Source organism: Solanum verrucosum, unplaced genomic scaffold (assembly GCF_900185275.1).
Source record: "Solanum verrucosum unplaced genomic scaffold, falcon-dt-bn FXZP01000103.1, whole genome shotgun sequence".
NCBI lineage: Eukaryota > Viridiplantae > Streptophyta > Magnoliopsida > Solanales > Solanaceae > Solanum > Solanum verrucosum.
The window spans coordinates 9,972,965-9,991,419 of NW_026020048.1; the positions used below are offsets into that span (position 1 = coordinate 9,972,965).

Genomic DNA, 18,455 nt, shown 5'->3' on the forward strand with positions numbered 1-18,455 from the left:
AAAAGCTTACAACCACAAATAAAGAAAAAACATATGCTCCCATGAAAATGTTCTACGTGTAAATCTTGAATAGCTGATGTGCAAATAATAGACTAAAATCTAAATCTATTATATGTTGGGAAAACTAAATGTAGAGGTAATGAAAAGAATCGTAGAAAGGAGTTGAGGAGATATGTCATTATTTAAGTAGAAAAAGTGAATAAACGAAGGTTTTTGTAATTTATGAGATGTAATTAGCTGTAATAAATATTATATATATTTTTTTAGTTATCAAACAAATTAATTAATGAAGAGAGTAAACTCATTTTTTGAGTTTCATAATCAACTTAAACAAACATCAATTTTCTCTAAAACTTAAGAAAATATGTTCATTGTAATTAGATATTGGCAGAACAAACTTGGTTCATTCTGAAAAATTTCATTAAATTAGAAGAATTAAATGTTTTGTGAAATTTGAATCCAACAATAATATATATCGACTAGTTTTACACAAGTGTTAACAAATAAGAAACAAAAATTTAATGGAGGGGAACTCATCTCCTTTTTAGTCAATTCAAAATCCACAAAAGAAAAAAATGTGTTATATCATCTAAATTAGAATGAAAAGAAGTGGATAAAGCTAAACAAAAGATGATAGAATCTTGATTAAAAAATTATGTCATATTAACATGTTATATACATAATATATATCGATATAAAATATGAATTGTATATGCAAAAGACAAAAGTTTATATAATGAAAATATCAAAAAAATTCTTTAAGCAACAAAATAATCCGTGGAAGATCATATTGCCCTTGATACAAAAAGTGTGCTTTGTAATATAATCGTGTTCTTGAAGGGTACATATCTTGATGGATAAATAATTAATTGAAAAATTATATAAGCAACAATAAGTGCATCTATATATTTGTAAATTATTGAAACTTCTACTTTTTCAAATTTTACTCTTTCCAACTCTTGATGAATCTCCCACCGTCATTAAACTTTCTTCTTCATTTTGATGACTTGTAGCGAATTAATTTTTGAATCTCTTTTGACGAATCTTACACCGCCTTCAAACTTTCTTCTTCATCTTGATAAACTTTTTCTTGGCAATTGTAACACAAGAAGAAATTCTAAAAAATATATCTATAATCTTCATAAAAGCTGAAAAACAAAAAAAATATATTAACAATATGAAGTTGGAGAAAATAGAAATTGACATGCAACAACACCATAGATTGTTATTTATAGATGAGAATTAAGTAGAAGGAAGTTGAGGAGACATATTATTTAATTAGAGAATTCAAATAGGTAGAAGTTTTTTTGTAACTTTCATGTGATATAATTATATGTAATGAATATGATTGATTTTTAAATTTTTTAATGAATTGATTAATGAAAAAAAATGAATGGAAAAACTCAAAAAAGGAAGAAAAAAGATAAATTAGCTTTCTAGGCCATTGAGAGGTGCCACATCACCTTGTTTATAGAGACCTTTATTATATATATAGATTTTTGTAATTAATTAAGTAATAAAACCTTTTATATAAATTAAATAATAAAGATAAAATATTAAATAAATAATTATAATTAGAAGAAGGACAATTTTTTTTTTGTTTTATTAATAATAGAAATTAGAGAGGTGTGAATTATGAATAATTACTCCTTGTAAGTTGGCATGTGAAGAGTCTTTCTTGTAAATGTTTTTCCATTAATATAATATTTATTGTAATAAATTAAATAATTGACTTTTACAATAAAATAATTAATTTAAATAAAAAGAAAGGCCAAAAAAATGAGAAAAAAGATAAATACATATGGAGATCATAGAAATGTGTCACATCACCTTGTCTATGTTTCTCTTTTATATTATATTAAGATAAAGATTAAGATTACAGTTTATTTGTCAATCATCAAAATGTCACAGTTGAGAACATTTATGAAGGACATTGAGCAAATTCGAAGGGACATTAACTATGAACTTACTATCGTGAAAAAAAACGTCATTTTTACTATCTAAATATAATAAGTCACTAACTTTATTCTAGGTTCATTTCCAATATTGTTGAGATCCAATATATTTTAGTGGTAGACAATAATATCAAAATAATTTTTGGAAGATAAGAAATAGTAACATAAAGGTGTCACATCATATATATATATATTCAATAATCTACGTAATTTATAAATTTAAGACAAGTCATTTCTATGACAACATACATATCAAAGAAAGTAGATCTGTCATGGGAAAGATGGTGGTGGACATAATTTTTTTAATTAGTAAAAGACAAGTTGACTAATTAGTCCGTGGAAACCAAGCAAGCAATCTCTCGTTAAAATCTCATCACTTTGACTTGGATAATGAGTTTAAGTATAAAAAAGACAATGTGTAAACAAGATTAATTTAATATTAGTACAACTAAACACTATATCTATTTGGTAATTGGAAGAGTGGGAACAAAGAGAGACGTTCCAACACTACAACTAAGAATGAAGAAACCAAACAAAACAAAAGCAATAGAAAAAAGGGAAAAGAAAGAGCCAGAATAATTGAAGGTTTCAAAAGCAAAGTAGCACCTTGTTGTTGTGTCTCTCAAAAGCTAAACTAGGAGATGTTTTTCAAGTGTCAGCCTTCTTCTGCCCCTATTATATATTCAATTCATACAAAACACTTTCCAAATTCCAAAGTAGGAAAAAAATGTATTCTACACATTGCTATCTATCCCTTTCCCCACTCTCTAAACTCAAAAGACACTATACTCTGCCTCAAAAGAATTACTCATCCATCCCCTTTCACTTGCTACTTACTTCCACACGTACGCGGAATTAGCCCGTGTATTCTCTAATTTTGATAGTGACTATGCTAGAATCAATTTATGCGTACGTACATCAACGAACAATTGCTCTATAATTACACTTGTAGTATAGTTTAAAAATCAAACAGAACATCCACTTGTTTTTGAAATTCTAAATTTATGTATAGGCTTTTGTGCATCCCGAAAAAGGGCAAAATGTGGAAGGAGGAAAACTGAAATAAAAGCAGAAATTTATTTACTCCCTGAATTTCCTGCCAAAACCAAACAGATACTATACATATTTCTCCGCACAATTTGCCAAACAGCACGAGCATACTCATTTATTACACTGACAATTATTGAAACGACGCCGTGGGCTGGCTATCGCTTACCTCGAAAGCAATGCACTGTCCCACGCCCCCACCCTCCCTCTCTACTGCAAATAACTCAAACCTCTATCATACGCCGTTGATTTCATTCATATTTTCTGATAAAAAGAGGATTACGATAAATAAATTGAGACTGAGCAATTACAATGCTAAGTTTTCGTAAGGGAGGGGCCTAAAGCAACGTCTCTTTTTCTTCAGAAAGGCACACACGTGCATTCCCCCTATTCGAAACCTGTGCCACATTAATCCTTACCCACTACATTTTATTATTATTATTAATAAAGTTTTATTTACCACAACACTTGCAGCTGTATAACATTTTTACCAACAAGTTTTTATATTCCAATACGGAAAAACAGAGAACTTAATAAAATACACTTTCTCCTAATTTTTTCCATCTTTCAAATTCTTTGTACTTTTTTAATAATAATACATCAACGCGTATTTGTTTCTTTTTTGCCTCTGAATATCAATTGTACCCAAAAAGAGGCATATACCAAACCCGAGGTTTCGAAAATCTAAAAAAGAACATGAAAAAAGGAATCTCGATGTTTGCCGGTAGCCGGTTAACCAATTCTATGATGATGACCGTGAACGGGTTACCGACTCAGCCAATTTCCCGATTCTTTCCGCTAACTCCGGTGAAAGCTTCTTAGCCGGTTTCTTTTCCTTCTCCGGTCGATAATCAAAACCCAGTGCATAGGAAACTTCTTCGGAGCTCCACCCGGCCTTACGGAGCGAATCAGAGAACCGATCCGCTTTCACAAGAAGAGCATCCATAACCGCTTGATTATCCAACAATATCATTTCACCTTCGAAGAATCCAGAAGCTGTAACTTGTACAATTTCCTTCACATCCGATTCAGCCCACCCGCCTTCTTTCAAAACCGACCCGATATTATCTACGTACTCGTCGACCCAATTAGGCATTTTGGACTTGGGCATTTCAAAGTACCTTTCCGGTGAGGTTGAACATGACGATGACGAATTTGAGTTCCTCCGCCTTCGATCTACGGCAGCATCACTCCAGAACTCCACCCAACGCGGCGTCCGACCACCGGAGAGTGTATCGAGGCTCCTCCTTGAGAAAGTGGATGATGAACCAGCTGATTTTTCGCTTAAAGAGCGTTGTTTTGAAAGAATCTGAGGATCACTTTGGAACAAAGATGATTCACGATCAAAGAAGTCGGATAGATCAAATCCGCAGCAGAAAATCCGATTTTCGTCCACGTAGAAAATTGGGTTACCAGCTAAACAAGGATTACAAGGAATGTAACAATGGTTGAAAATGGGTATCAGAAGTGGAGCTCTTTTGAGAGCATTTCTGGCTATTTTAATTGCCTTTTCTGGGTCACATGGCCTAGGACCCCATGACTTAGACCACAAAGCATTACGAGCTATATGGAATGAAATTGCAGCGATGGGTAAGTCAATCGAAGCACGAAGCTGGAACCGAGCCGGACCGGTAGAGCGCCAGTCAGGAAAACCGGGTCCGATAGGTAAACCGGCGGAGAGAACAGCTTTTAAGTCAGGTGGAAAAGCAAACCCAAACTCTGCTTCAGCTCTAGCGAACTCCACATCCGACAACCCGGCCTGAACCTGAATACCAGAGCTCTTGAGATGAGATATAACTTTATCAGCAAGGGAGGAGAAAGAAAGGAGACTATTCCGAGGAGGCACCGGAGTTGACGGAGAAGAAGCGGCGGCTCTTGCGGATAGACGGCGGAGTCCGGCTAAGTGAGCCGGATTCAGTCCGGTCATCCTCCGGTCTACGTCGACCATTGTTACTTCAACAACCCGGCCGGAAAAGAGTGTAAAAAATCCGATCACAACGATAAACGGTAATGGTTTGTTTAACAGAAACGGCGAAATGAAGCAAAAGCGAGTGTGTGGCAACGGTGGAGAAGTGAATTTGGGGAAAAGGAGAAGTTGAGTTTTTTGGATCTTAAAGAAAGTTAAGGATATTTATAGCAAGTTTGTAGAGTGGTGTCCCACTTTAAAGATTTTGGAAATAGACCCCTTTTTCTTTTTTTCCTTTTTTTCTTTTCTCCATATACATTATGGAAATGACAGCATTAGTATTAATTACACCTAATTTAATTGTGGACTTCTCTACAACATTCTACAAATATAGGGGTATATGAAGCAATTTAAAAAAATATCTTAAGTTAAAAATAGTAGTCCACTAATTTTTTTTCTTTTTCTTGGTCCTTTCTAACTTCTAAATTAACAGTGTCCAATTGTATAAACAAAGAAAAGTTTTAATACCTTTCCTCAATTTGTTGATTGAGCAATTTAGGTATGATTATTAAAATGCTCAAATATTATCGTATCTAAATAAAAGTATTTGCAAAAATCAAGATAAAATTATTTTATATTTGGAATAAAAATGAATTTCAAAATATCTTCCTGTAAATATAAATGAGAAGAAAATTATAGCATATTACAATTCAATACTAAACAGAGAAACGAAATAAATAAAAATAAGAAGAAGTAAATTATATTCTTAAGTTTTTGTATACAATTACTTATTATCTATACCAGTAGAATATGAAATGGTGAACATTTGGAAAATGATTTACTTTTATTAAAGAAAAGATCGTACAAGGAAAATAAGTTATTGGACCAACCTAAAATATGGTAAAATAATTAATTTGGCATATATGGAAAATGATTTACTATACATGGATAATAGGGATCCTCTTTTCTTAAATTTTTTTTTATATTTTTGTTGTGGAAGAATTATATTTTACATTTTACAGTACTACTCCTACATGTAATATCATATACTTTAGTCTATATAAGGCTAAAAATTTATTCAGAAAATTGCAGTTTTGAGGTCCATACTATTAAGTAAGAGGTAGGTAGTGGGATAAATAAAATTTAGCATTGAGGTTAATAAATATAAGTACGTAAGAGAGCAGCTTTTAAGGGGAACGGCACGTTGTCGTGTTGAAGACAACCTATTTTGTAGTCCACTTGAAATTTTATTTTCTTCCAAAAAAAATTTAATATGAATGCACCTCAATACTTTTTCAATTTGTTTGTTTTTGCTTTTATATTCTTGATAATTTTTTAACATATTTTAATTATTATTTTTTAATTACAAAACTTATTTCAACTAGACAATCAAATTAAAATGGACAGAGTTATATATTGACTTTATTTTCTAAACAGAAGAACATTTAAATGCTTTATAATGAATTGATCCTCAGTACATACCGTCTCATTTTAACACAAAAATATTATTTCAAAATAATTACTATTATCTTAACAATTCAAGATCAAACTTAGCAATTATTTTCAATTATACAATTAATTGCACATTATTTAAGAGGAAGGGAACAATTTATTTTTATTAAATTGGAATTATTTAGTACACTATTACCTTGTATTTGTTTTAGTTAACCTGAAAAAGTTAAAACCATAATTAAAATAGGATGGAATGAGTATTATGCCAACCACAACTAATAGAATATTATTAGAATTGATCAGTATTTTTTTTTTTAAAAAGAAAACTTCTTTTAGTGTTGATGGTATGATTAAAAATAACTGCCAATTTAGGATTGAATTATCAAAATGAAAATTATTTATCATAGAGTTTTGCCTATTTTAAATTTAAAATTGTCCGAAAGTGGTGCTACTTTAATTTCCCAAGAGAAATAAGTTGCGGTGACTTTCAACATTCTATTAGTATTAAAGTAATATCTGCTTATACTTTGGACCATTCAAATTAATCATGTTTCAATTCTAACTTTATCTACTGTACCCAAAGTAAATGGGATTCTAAATTGAGACAAGTGAATAAAAAACAAAACTACTATTAATTAAGGAAATGTATCACTAACTTACGAAATTTCCACGTACAAAGAATTAATTTCTAAGAATACATAAATAAATTATACTATCTATTCTTGATGCAATAGTTTCTAAGTAGTGGATTTTCTTCTTTATAGAAACTTATTAGCTGTCAAGGGTAAAGTTAAAAAAAGGATTTCATTTACTTTAAAACCCTTAAAAGATGAATAAAGAAAATAAAATAGTTGACTAAATGTAATATTAAAGATTTAAAGCCTAACTTTGTTTTTTGTTTTTTCTTTTTCCTTCCAACTCTTTTCCTTATCCAAGATAAAGTGAACTGATGAAGAAGTGTGTAACGGACAAAGCCAATGCAAGAAAAAGAGAGTCAAATTGATTATGATGCAAATGGATTACAAACTTGAGTCTCACCGCAGTGTGAATATAAACTTGGATGCAAATGGTTACAAACTTAATTAGACTCCTCATATTATATTGTTCACGCTTAAAATATCCATTAAAAGCAGACATTTGGGATCAGTTAGGCTCAACAATTATTTTTTAATATGATACTAGAGTCCAACAAAAAATCTATACTTATTGACCGTAAAAATTGATGATCTTAAATTTTTACCACTACTTGCCCTTGAAAAATGTTCAAGGTCAAAAGTATCGTTAAGCATGAAGTCTTGGCAATGAACAAGAGGTCGCACCCCAACTCAAAAGGCATTCATATATTAATTACCCAAATCAAATTCAATTGAATATCAAATAATTATAATATATTAGTATTCTTACTTCAAATATCCAGTGTTATAAAATTCTACAGTTGTACACGGTGAGGATTTTCTTGATTATGTTTGGAGCATTTGATTTGTGGGGTATATAGGTATAATACCGGTGGCTGGTGGGTGTAATATAATTTAGGGAAAAAGGACAAATATATCCTCGAACTATCGTAAATGGTATGCAGATACGTCCCGTCATACTTTTGGCACATTGGTGCCCCTGCCGTATAAAAATTAGAGCATATATGTCATTCACTCTAACGGAAGACTATATAGGGACACGTGGTGCAATCTTGTTCGTCAATTTGATATTTAATAAATGTCGAGTCAGTGGATAGAATTGTGACACGTGTATGTTCGTTATTATAAAGGGTATATATGCTCTAATTTTTGGAAGACAGGGGTATCAATGTCCCAAAAATATAACGAAGGATATATGCATACCATTTACGTTAGTTCAGAGTATATTTATCCTTTTTCCCTATAATTTATAGAGTTGCTTTTGGAAAAAAAAAAATCACATGAAGTAGAAGATAAAGTGATCATTTGCTGGCACGAGACTACCATGAAGTATTAGCAATCCCCTAATCACCTAACCACCGCCCTTTGTAATAACTCCATTCACTTTCAAATCATATAGTAGGAGTAAAATTTTATAAATTTCTACAAGTCGTTGGATCAATGTTTTGTCTGACAGGAATTCACGTGTTCAATTCTTTAATAATCTCCAACTAGTATTTCAAACATTTATTTTTTCCAGTAATTAAACTAAATTTATTAAGATGATTAGTACTTACGTTTATTAATTAAAAATAAATACTTGCACTAACGGTTACTTTTCAATTCAAATACATCCAAATATTGATCCAATTGACAACATATCCTAGTTGGCGAAAAAAGGACATAAATCAGGCCCAAAAGTTAATTTACTCCTCTGCAATAATATTTTACTAGTACTATTATAGACCGAATGGAACCTTTTATTTTATTAAAAAGAAAAATAGGTAAGTTTGTTTAATTATATTTACGCCATTCATTAACTTACTTAAGAGTTTAACCGCATATACAGAATTTCAATCCGTTGGAAATCTAACAAATATATATAAAAGTTGGTGACTATTTCAAAACGATGGAATGACAAATGGTTTGTTTTGCCTGTCACCACATGCTAGGATGGATCTAGGAGGAGGCGAGGATATTTATCCAAACTTCCTCATCAAAAAATTATATTGTGTATATAATGTATTTTTTTTAGTTTTAATATATATATATATATATATATATATATTGATTTTGAATTCCCTAGATAAAATATTAGAATTTGACTTAATAATTAATCTTGATTTAAGTTCAAATTTTAATCAATAAATTTCTATTTTTTAATTTTGCTTAGTGAAAATATTGAATCCGCTACTACGATTGTCATCGTTTCTATAGAAGCTATTTTGTTTTCCCATATTATACAGTGATCGAGATACTGAAGCAATTGCATGTGAAGGTGCTGACATGACATTTACTAACTGTTTCACTAAGAATTAAATCTTTAAATATATATATATATACGATTTGCCATTCATACCTATTGTTAAAAAAATCGGTTTGAGTTAGTTATACACTGTTTGGCCCAATTGATTTAGTCAATAATTAAGCAGGTAAATAAAAGTCAACGTTCGTAGGTTGCGCTAGCTAATATTGACAAAAGGAAGTTCCAAACTTTGGAGGAGTTCCTATTGGCTTCAACATTAGATTTCAGAAATATAGGCATAATTAAGTCGTATACAAAATTACGCATATATATACCTTATTGGTAATAATATTATTTTGTCCTATATTTAATTCATTAGCTAATAAAAGGACTTTAACATTTATTATCTATACAAAAAAAAAAACAACTATTTTTCTATCAAAAGAAATTTGATGCCTTAAGCTATATAAAATTAGTCTATGAAATGTCACAAACGATGTAAGTCAATATCTACAACACAAAGGGGACAAAACACACTTTTATTTGGAAGAAGAGCTAGGATGAATCCTTGTGACGGATGGACTATAACAGTATAATTTATAGGTTGGGCAGAATATCAATATATATATATCTTTGGTATATGTATATGATGTATTTTTTTGAAGAATCCGCTTAAATAATTTATCTCACATTTATAAATCATAAACTGTCATGTCGTAGAATCTAGAATTCATTAACTTAAATTTAAATTTGTGATCCAGTCCTTAAATATCCTAGTGATCTAATGGCCATGCATTAGCGGGTCCACTCCTTAATTTTGTTTTTGTGAGTTTGTAGAACCGTAGTGGAGAGCCATTGTTTTCTTGTCTTCTCCAGATCTAACACTACTGTTCCCTTAACTTGTGATTAGTCACAATTCCTTCGTATATTTATTTGACTTACCTCAATGCCAACTATGTCGATTTCTGATCACTATATGTTACGTTGCTCTTTTCTATTAAATCATCTATTTCTATTGATTAATTAATACACACCTAATATCGCGCTACATGACTTCTCATTTAATAGTGATCGAATATATGGCCAAATATAATCCACTCTTCTCAATGTAGTTTAGTTAATTGAATCCACTGGACTTAATTTATTCTTCAGTAATGATATATTACTATTATTATATATAGCTTGTAATGATAGTCTCAATTGTATAATAATGAATCATTTGGTAGGTATACTATTAACACAATCTCAAACTGTTTTTCAATATCAATAATGGCGGAAATTATATAAAAATTCATACACAGATTCATATTTCCATGTGCTGCTTATAATTTTTTTTTAAAAAAAAATTGTTTCATCAAGAGAGCTAGGTTCTGTGGGAACAAATCTATCATTGCAAATCTAAATATTTAATTAAAACGTCGGTTTCGGAAAATAAGGATTGCGCTTCGTTACTTCATTATTTATAAGAAAATCACAGCATGATTTGGACTATAAAATGCATAAATCTAAGGATCCTTAAGAAAGCACTAGCTTGAATAATATTTATTTAATGTGAAAATATTAATAGATAAATAACAAGCCTAGATTAATAGGGACATCATAAAGTAACGTCACAATGAAATGATATTTTATCAAGGACAGACGCAAAGTTTCTAAATATATATAACACTAATAACAATAATTACGTATAAAAGATCCACTAAGGGTGTGTCCAATCAGTGGGATCATGGTTACAAAGCTATTGTGAGGTCGAGTTATTCAATATCACGATTGGTGGAAGTGAGCAATGAATTTGTTAAAGTTTGCTCTTAAAAAATTAGACATTCACAAAGGGACGTATTGAATAATTGGTGTTCCTTTTTTTAACTAATATTTTAAACTTTTAGATGTGACCATCACACTGTTGCAACAACAATTTACTCATATATATTACTAGTAAAACTATTCATAAGCTAATACAGACATCACTGTTGTAAAAAATATTAGTAAGACCTAGATTAATTAGCTAGTGGCTGTCAATTTCAAAAGTATGGAAATATAGCGTAGAGCGTTGTATAGGTGGACCCAAATATTTGATATGTGAATGGCCCAAACTTGATAACTTCTAATGGACTTAAGCAAAGGAGGCATCATTTTTTTGCTTTTCCACTATGACATTAAAATTATTGGAACTTATAACCTAAAAGTAAATAAATACAAGTGGTACTCCTTTTTCTCCGCTCGTGTGGTGATTGCCTTTTGTTCTCATCTATTGAAAGTTCTTATCTATAGCTAGATGTCTTACCTAAGAAAGGATAGGTACAAACCTATGAGTAAAAAGTTGTATAATATGAGAATATAAGATTAAAGTTGACAAATGGGCATATATCACTTTCATTTTAATTAATGGGATACCTTGCTTTTCAGCGGATTTGAATAAAGCAAAGTTTTCATTTCATCTAAGTAAAGTTTTGATCAAATAGATCTCGTGTGTGCACGGGAGATATTACATTTTTCCCTTTTTTTTTCTCTCATCGATCAATTATTACAAGATGGTTACACACTTCAACATAGTATCAGTGCAAACAGAAGTTTTGAGATCGAATCTCACCGTCATCCATATCAAAAAGAATTTTTACATGTTTGTCCCATGAAAAAAGAATCAGGTTCTCGGGGGCGTGTTTAGAGTATAATTAAATAATAAAAATGTGCTCTCTCTAAGAACTTAGACTTTTAGATGAGATGATCACACACTTCAACAATAAGTAATAAGAAAGAATTAATGATTAAGAAAAGGTACCTAAAATTTCTATCGGATTCTTTAATTAGCGTTAGAGAAGATGCAAAACACAAAGGGTACGAAAAGAATAATTAATGGGTAGGTAGTCGTTACCATCAAATATTATTTAGGAGTTATTCACAAATAAAAATTTGTTAGTTTAGTGTTATTTAAATTTATTATCAATGTCTTTTCAATCGATCTATTTCTTTTTTTCTTTACCCTCACTACATCTAAAATGATCATTAGCGGCAATTAAGAACTCTTTGTATATGTCCCTAAAGCCTTTAGCGACATTGGTTCTAATGGCACTTAACTAATGCCGGTAAAGACTTTATCACTCTTATTAATGTCAATATTTATTGCCGCTAAAAGTTGTTTTTGTTGTAGTGCTTGCTTCCAAACATCCTAGAATGTATATAATTGGAAGGAGGATGAGAAACGAATGACATATTAAATCATAAAACATATATAAGTTTTGTGTACCAAAAACATGCTCTAAATTAACCAAGCATGTTTCTAGGCATGGATGACAAACTGATAACAAAACCACATGTAATAAATTGAGGTGAAAACTTGGTATTAATTTGCAACTTCTATTTCTTTTACTTGTGTCTTTAGTCTTCATATGAGCAATATTTTCAATGGAAACCATAATTGGTAGCTAGCTGGTCTGGACCAAATTTGAATACATTCACCCATGAAATTAAGCTTGATTATGGTGAAGAGAATATTGTACGACATAACATGTGGATCGATGTGACCTTATTAAACTTATTTGTTTGACTAAGTTAATTAACTCCTTTAAATATCATATATACTTTTTGTCTTGAATCATTCGTAGTATTGCTAAAGTAGAATTTTTGGTACCACAAGATCATGTGGTGGTCGATAAGAACGTAAATAAAAGTCAACCACTTTTGGTTGCTAAATGTTTCTTCACTTACCTGATCCGATCTTATCTGGTCTGATACTGTGTTAAATTATTTATCATTTAGCTAAGTCATTAGATTTCGTAACCATAACAAACAATATATCTCTATAATATGTGTGTTTACTAACAATATAACTTTGTCTTACATGAATACCACTTAGCCAAATAAAAGCATCACATGATCTCCAACACACATTCAGTTAGAAAACAAGAGCATTAAGTTAGCAATATTTGACAACAACCCTTATGCTACTAGCTATATAAAAACTATTGAAATCAATGAAAAGATTTCACAAATTAAAGTTGTAGTTGAGATCTACAACCCAAAGGAGACAAGACAAAACCCTTTGCAAAGAATTTGGAAGAAGACTATAAAACTCTAGTGTTTACATGGCCATGAATTTTCTATAGGGGTCCATTACATTATTTGATTTTGGAAGATTATGGAACAATAGTGGGAGCCATTGCTTCCTTTTGTCCTCCCAAAATCTATACACATTTGTTCCCCTTAACCTTTGATTAGTATTAATCTATCTATCACTTCATTCATTTTTGCTTCTCCAATTAGGTACAACGATTGTGATTTTTCACAATGTTATGTTGCTTTTCTTATTTATGAGATACCGATATTGATTAATTCACACGTAAAAGAGCATTTCATTACTGAATGATTTGAAATTATTGCCAAAATTGTGTCACCCTGATCCATTTAGTTATCACTTTCTAAAAGGAAAAGACAGATGAATTTAATTTGATCACTTTTAAACCTTTCACAAGGAAATTTGGCTGTGATTTAACCTGTAAGGTCCTATTGGATTAGTACACTGCGCGCATGCAACTCTTAACTTTTGTAATACTTTTTCAATCATTTTAATATGTTTATACCAAACACTAATTGTATACTCCCTCCGTTTCTATTTATATGTCACCATTTTTTATTTCACGTGCATTAAGAAATTAAGTTTACCATTCTACCCTTATTTAATTATTTTTTTGAAGTTAACTTTTCAATCAATGAATATGAATTAATTTATTTTGATTAATTAATTTGATCAATGAACATTAATAATTCATTTAGTTTTTCTATGTTAGTCAAATGTATATTTTCAAGGCTCATACTCTAACTCACAAGGGTAAAATAAGAAAAATATTGTAATTTATGCATTATTTTTTATGATATGACAAGTATTATGAACTAACTATTTATAATAAGAATGACATATAAAAAAAAACGGTGAGAACATTAAGTTTCAACATTATTGCCCACTTTTATTCAAATACGTAATTAATATTTATATATCATCTACTTTTAGTCTACTAATCCAAACAAGTTTGAAGCTTTCAAAATGAGATGATCATACTGATTAACATGTTACCAAAGTAAGCTGAAATCATAAGTTAAATTTCACTGCAACGCATTATTTTTAAAAAAAAATTGCAATAATAATACATAATCAAGTAGAGATGGTCACACTTACACGAGTAGAATCATGTTATATGGTGGACCCTAACACACTTGCAATATTTTTTATCGCCAATATAGACTAAAGAATTAATAATTAATAAGATCCTAAAGAGATTCAGCCTTGCATGTGCATCGTCAACCGTCCTAAAATTAATGAATTAATTAATATATGTATAATTAACTAGCGAATTTATAAACTAATTTATAGAGCCAGATAGAGATGAAATAATAAATCCATGACTAATTAAATTTTGTATAAAATAATACAAAATTAATCTCAACATTATTAATTAATGTATGCATATAACTCTAGTCTCCAACCAGCTATTGAAAAGGTTCAACAGAAACAACCTTCTCAATATAAAATTAAAAACTAATATGCTAGATCAGTAGGAATAATGGGTCCTTAAAAGCCTAACAGAAGTCGGTTTACGGAAAATATGGATTGCCCTTGATTATTTAATTAGAAAAAGTAGCAAACCTCAACAATACGAAAGGCTTACATATAAGATGATCCTCAAGAAAGCAATTGATTACGTATTTTATTTTATGGGAAAGCATGCTAGATAGATTAGTAGGGTATTATTAAGTAAATTAAAGGAATAAAGAAGAAAAGTTCCTATATATAACAATATATATTAGCTAACGATGATTACAGAAAAGATTTCTAAACTAAATCTCGATAGTGCCTGTCAATTTCAAGAGTGCTAACACATCTTACTCGTACATTGGTGGAACCCAATTTTATTATGTCTAAAGGATCATAATTAAAAACTTGTAATTGAGTTAATCAAAGGATGATCTCAAAGGAATTAAGCTATGGACTGATAATCTTAAAGTAAATTAATTAATCCGTCCATCCATTCAATTTGCTTGTCTTACTTTCATTTTTAATACATTTCTAACTTTGCATATATCATGTTCAAAACCGCAAGATTAAAGAACATTTTGATACATTCTACCCATCTTTGTTCAAGACACGATCATTCAAAAATTAAAATTACTCTTTTAAATTTCGTGTCAAGTCAAAATGAGATAAGCGAAATAAAATGAAGAGAATACTACATATATGCATGGTACTTTTTCTCCGATCATGTGATGGTTACCTTTTGTTCTAATCTAATATTGAAAGGGCTCTCTAGATGACTAGCCAAGTCTATATCATTAGCCTTGAAAGAAAAAAGATGACTAGCTAAATGTGATAGATACCCTATATCTAAAAAGTTAATTGAGGGAACCAAATAAAAGTTGTATGAGAATAGAAGACTAAAGCTATACAAAGGGAGCATCACCTTCATTTTAAATTTAATTTAATGGGGTCATAGGGATACTTTGCTGTTTGATCAGATTGGAATAAAGCAAAGTTCTCAAATCAAAGTAAAGGCTTCTTAAAACATATCCCATGTGTGCAAGGAAGATGCAGTTACATTTTCCCTTTTCTTTCTGATAATAACAACTCTGAAAGAATGAAAAAGAAAAGAGACCCAAACAAAAGAAGAAAGAGAAATACAGTAAAAGGAGTAGGAAAAGCTTTTGGATAAGGAAGAGTATCTTGCAAATTTCCATCAATTCATTGTGATTGTCATTTGATTGCTAGACAAAGCTATTACTTCATTAGGTAGTAATTGAATCGATCGATCAATCATATTGCTGAGTTGGTTTTGGATTAGTCGTGGTTAACACAAGCACAATAACAAAATCATCCACAGTACCTAATAGTTGTAATTTTTATATTGTTTATGCCCAAGATGTCTATCAAAAGCTAATCGTTGAGTTCAATTAGATTCAAAAATTATTTCTTTCGGCCCAATAAGGAAATTACAACTAATGACCTTGAAAATTAGTGGTCTTGAATTTTTTACCATCCTTTATCTTTGAGTAACTTTCAAATAAGTCAAATTAACTTATAATTTTCATAATCAGACAGTGGGATCAAAAGTTTAAGATCACTCACCAGGTATAAATCACACCTAAATCAAATTTGTCTTAATATTTGATTTACCTGTTATTGAATCATGATTCAAATATTTAGTCTTTGAATGGGCGTGGGATGCTAGAATTCCACATCAATTTTCTTGATTATGGCCTGGTGGAATTAATTAGTGAAGAAACCGGCGGGAGTAATTTGTAGAGCCGCTTTAATTTGGGAAAGATTCACATGAAGTAGTTGATCATTTGCTAGCATTAATTCTCTAACCACCAATGTAACTTAAAAATTTATCTGCACATTAAAACTTTCAATCCGTTAGTAACTTGACAAATATAAAAACTGGTAACCATTTCAAAACGATGGACTGAAAAATGGTTTGTTTTGTCTGCCACTACATGCAAGTCGCAACATACTTTAATTTGTTTTGACTTTTGCCATGTTTTTTCTACATATTACGTTGAAAAATAAAACATCGGCTGTCATTTCAAAATACTAATGGAAACTATTTTATTTCCATAGTCAATATATATATATTAGTCCCAATTTATGTGGTCGATACATTTTTTTGTTTCTTGAGTCTCTTCTAAAAAAAGAATGCCATTTTTCTATATTTTAAAATAATATTAACTTTAAAATTTTACGTTTAACCTTAATGGGGTTTTGCACCACAAACTTCAAAGTCTTTAACTTTTTCTTAAATTTTATGATTAGTCAAATTATGTTATATAAATTGGGACGAAAAAAAGTAATTTCTTTATCTTCAAGCGACATAGCTAGGAGAATGTAGTTTTTTTTTCATATATTTTTTAATAAATGGAGCAAAAACAAAAAATAGTAATTAAAAATATAGACGATATCCTATTGGCCCTAACAGTAGATTGAAAAACATGACCATAAGTTGTAACAAATTTACGTAAGCACTCATGTATATATACATAAATAAATAAGAAACTCTTTTATTCGGAAGAAGAAGATGATCATCAGGGAGGGATCGGATATATGATAAATAATTTATAGATTCAGCCGAATTTAATAGTTTTGATACAAATGATGTATTTCTGTTGAAAAGTCCACGTAATATATATAAATAATTTATAGCTCGAAATCTAATAAATTGTCATATTTTAAAATTCAGAAACTATAAACTAAAAAATTTCCAATCTGACTTTGGGTGATCCATCTAATGGCCATGCACATTAGGGCAATTTTGTTAGGGTTTTGCCCGATTTTCTTTCTTTGTTGAAGTTTTTTTTTTTTTCTTAAAGAAAAGTCAAAGTATTACCATAAATGCTTGAACTTTTTCTGAAAGGAAAATATAATTTTCTTCCATATTTGGTTTATTCTTTCCTTAGAGGAAAAGTTTAGAGATCTATAAATTGAAGATCCCTATTCTCATAGCATAACACAATAGCATCCACAATGTAGACATTTAAGAGTTTTGTTTATGGAGAGATTTTCTCTCTACAGTTTCTATGATTTTGATTAGTTTTTATTATATAGGTCAATTGGTCATATCATATAATAATATATTTCTTTTAGTATAGTTTTATGTGTCGTCTAATTTATCAACCATATGATTTGTAAATTATAAACTTCCGCATGACGCCCGATCCCAACAGCCATTTAGGGGGTCCACTATATATCACAATTTCTTCGTATATACTATATATTTATATAAATTGCTGACCCTTAACTACCCTATCGAAGATGGCAATTTCTCACTATGTTACGTTATTTTTCTTATTAAATCATTCATTTGAGTTCTGCGGTTGATTAACTCACACGTAAGAACTTCTCATCTAGTAGTGATTGAGTTATGAAAATATGGCCAAATATATTCACCCTTGTCAATTTAGTTCCCAAGATACATCACTTTGTGTACAAATCTTGATCTTAAATTAAGCTTCAAATTTGGGGTGTGGTTAAGGTGGTCATAGAGGGAAATTAAGTATAGATTTTGCTTAATTAGTTTGATCCAATATTGGACTATTAACTTGTTCTTCAGTAAAGATATATACCAACCGATAAAATATAGACGGTTTTAGTGATGGTCACATTTGTAAAATATGAATCATCATTTGGTAGGTATACTTAACACAATCCCAACTTTTTCTTTTAAATCTCAATAAAGAGAGAAATTATTCAGAAA

At 30.2% G+C, this 18,455-nt stretch overlaps 1 protein-coding gene across 1 annotated transcript; it reads right to left on the reverse strand.

Annotated features, from left to right (window-relative positions):
- Window positions 1–3,539: 3,539 nt before the first annotated feature.
- On the reverse strand, window positions 3,540–5,091 carry LOC125822480 (uncharacterized). The gene has a single exon (XM_049501882.1). The coding sequence runs from the start codon at window positions 4,948–4,950 to the stop codon at window positions 3,745–3,747; it is 1,206 nt and encodes a 401-aa protein (XP_049357839.1). The 5' UTR covers window positions 4,951–5,091; the 3' UTR covers window positions 3,540–3,744.
- Window positions 5,092–18,455: the final 13,364 nt, after the last annotated feature.

What these genes read in the sequence shown, in the direction of transcription:
- LOC125822480 (XM_049501882.1), bottom strand. Translation starts at nt 4,950, where the DNA reads ATGGTCGACGTAGACCGGAGGATGACCGGACTGAATCCGGCTCACTTA.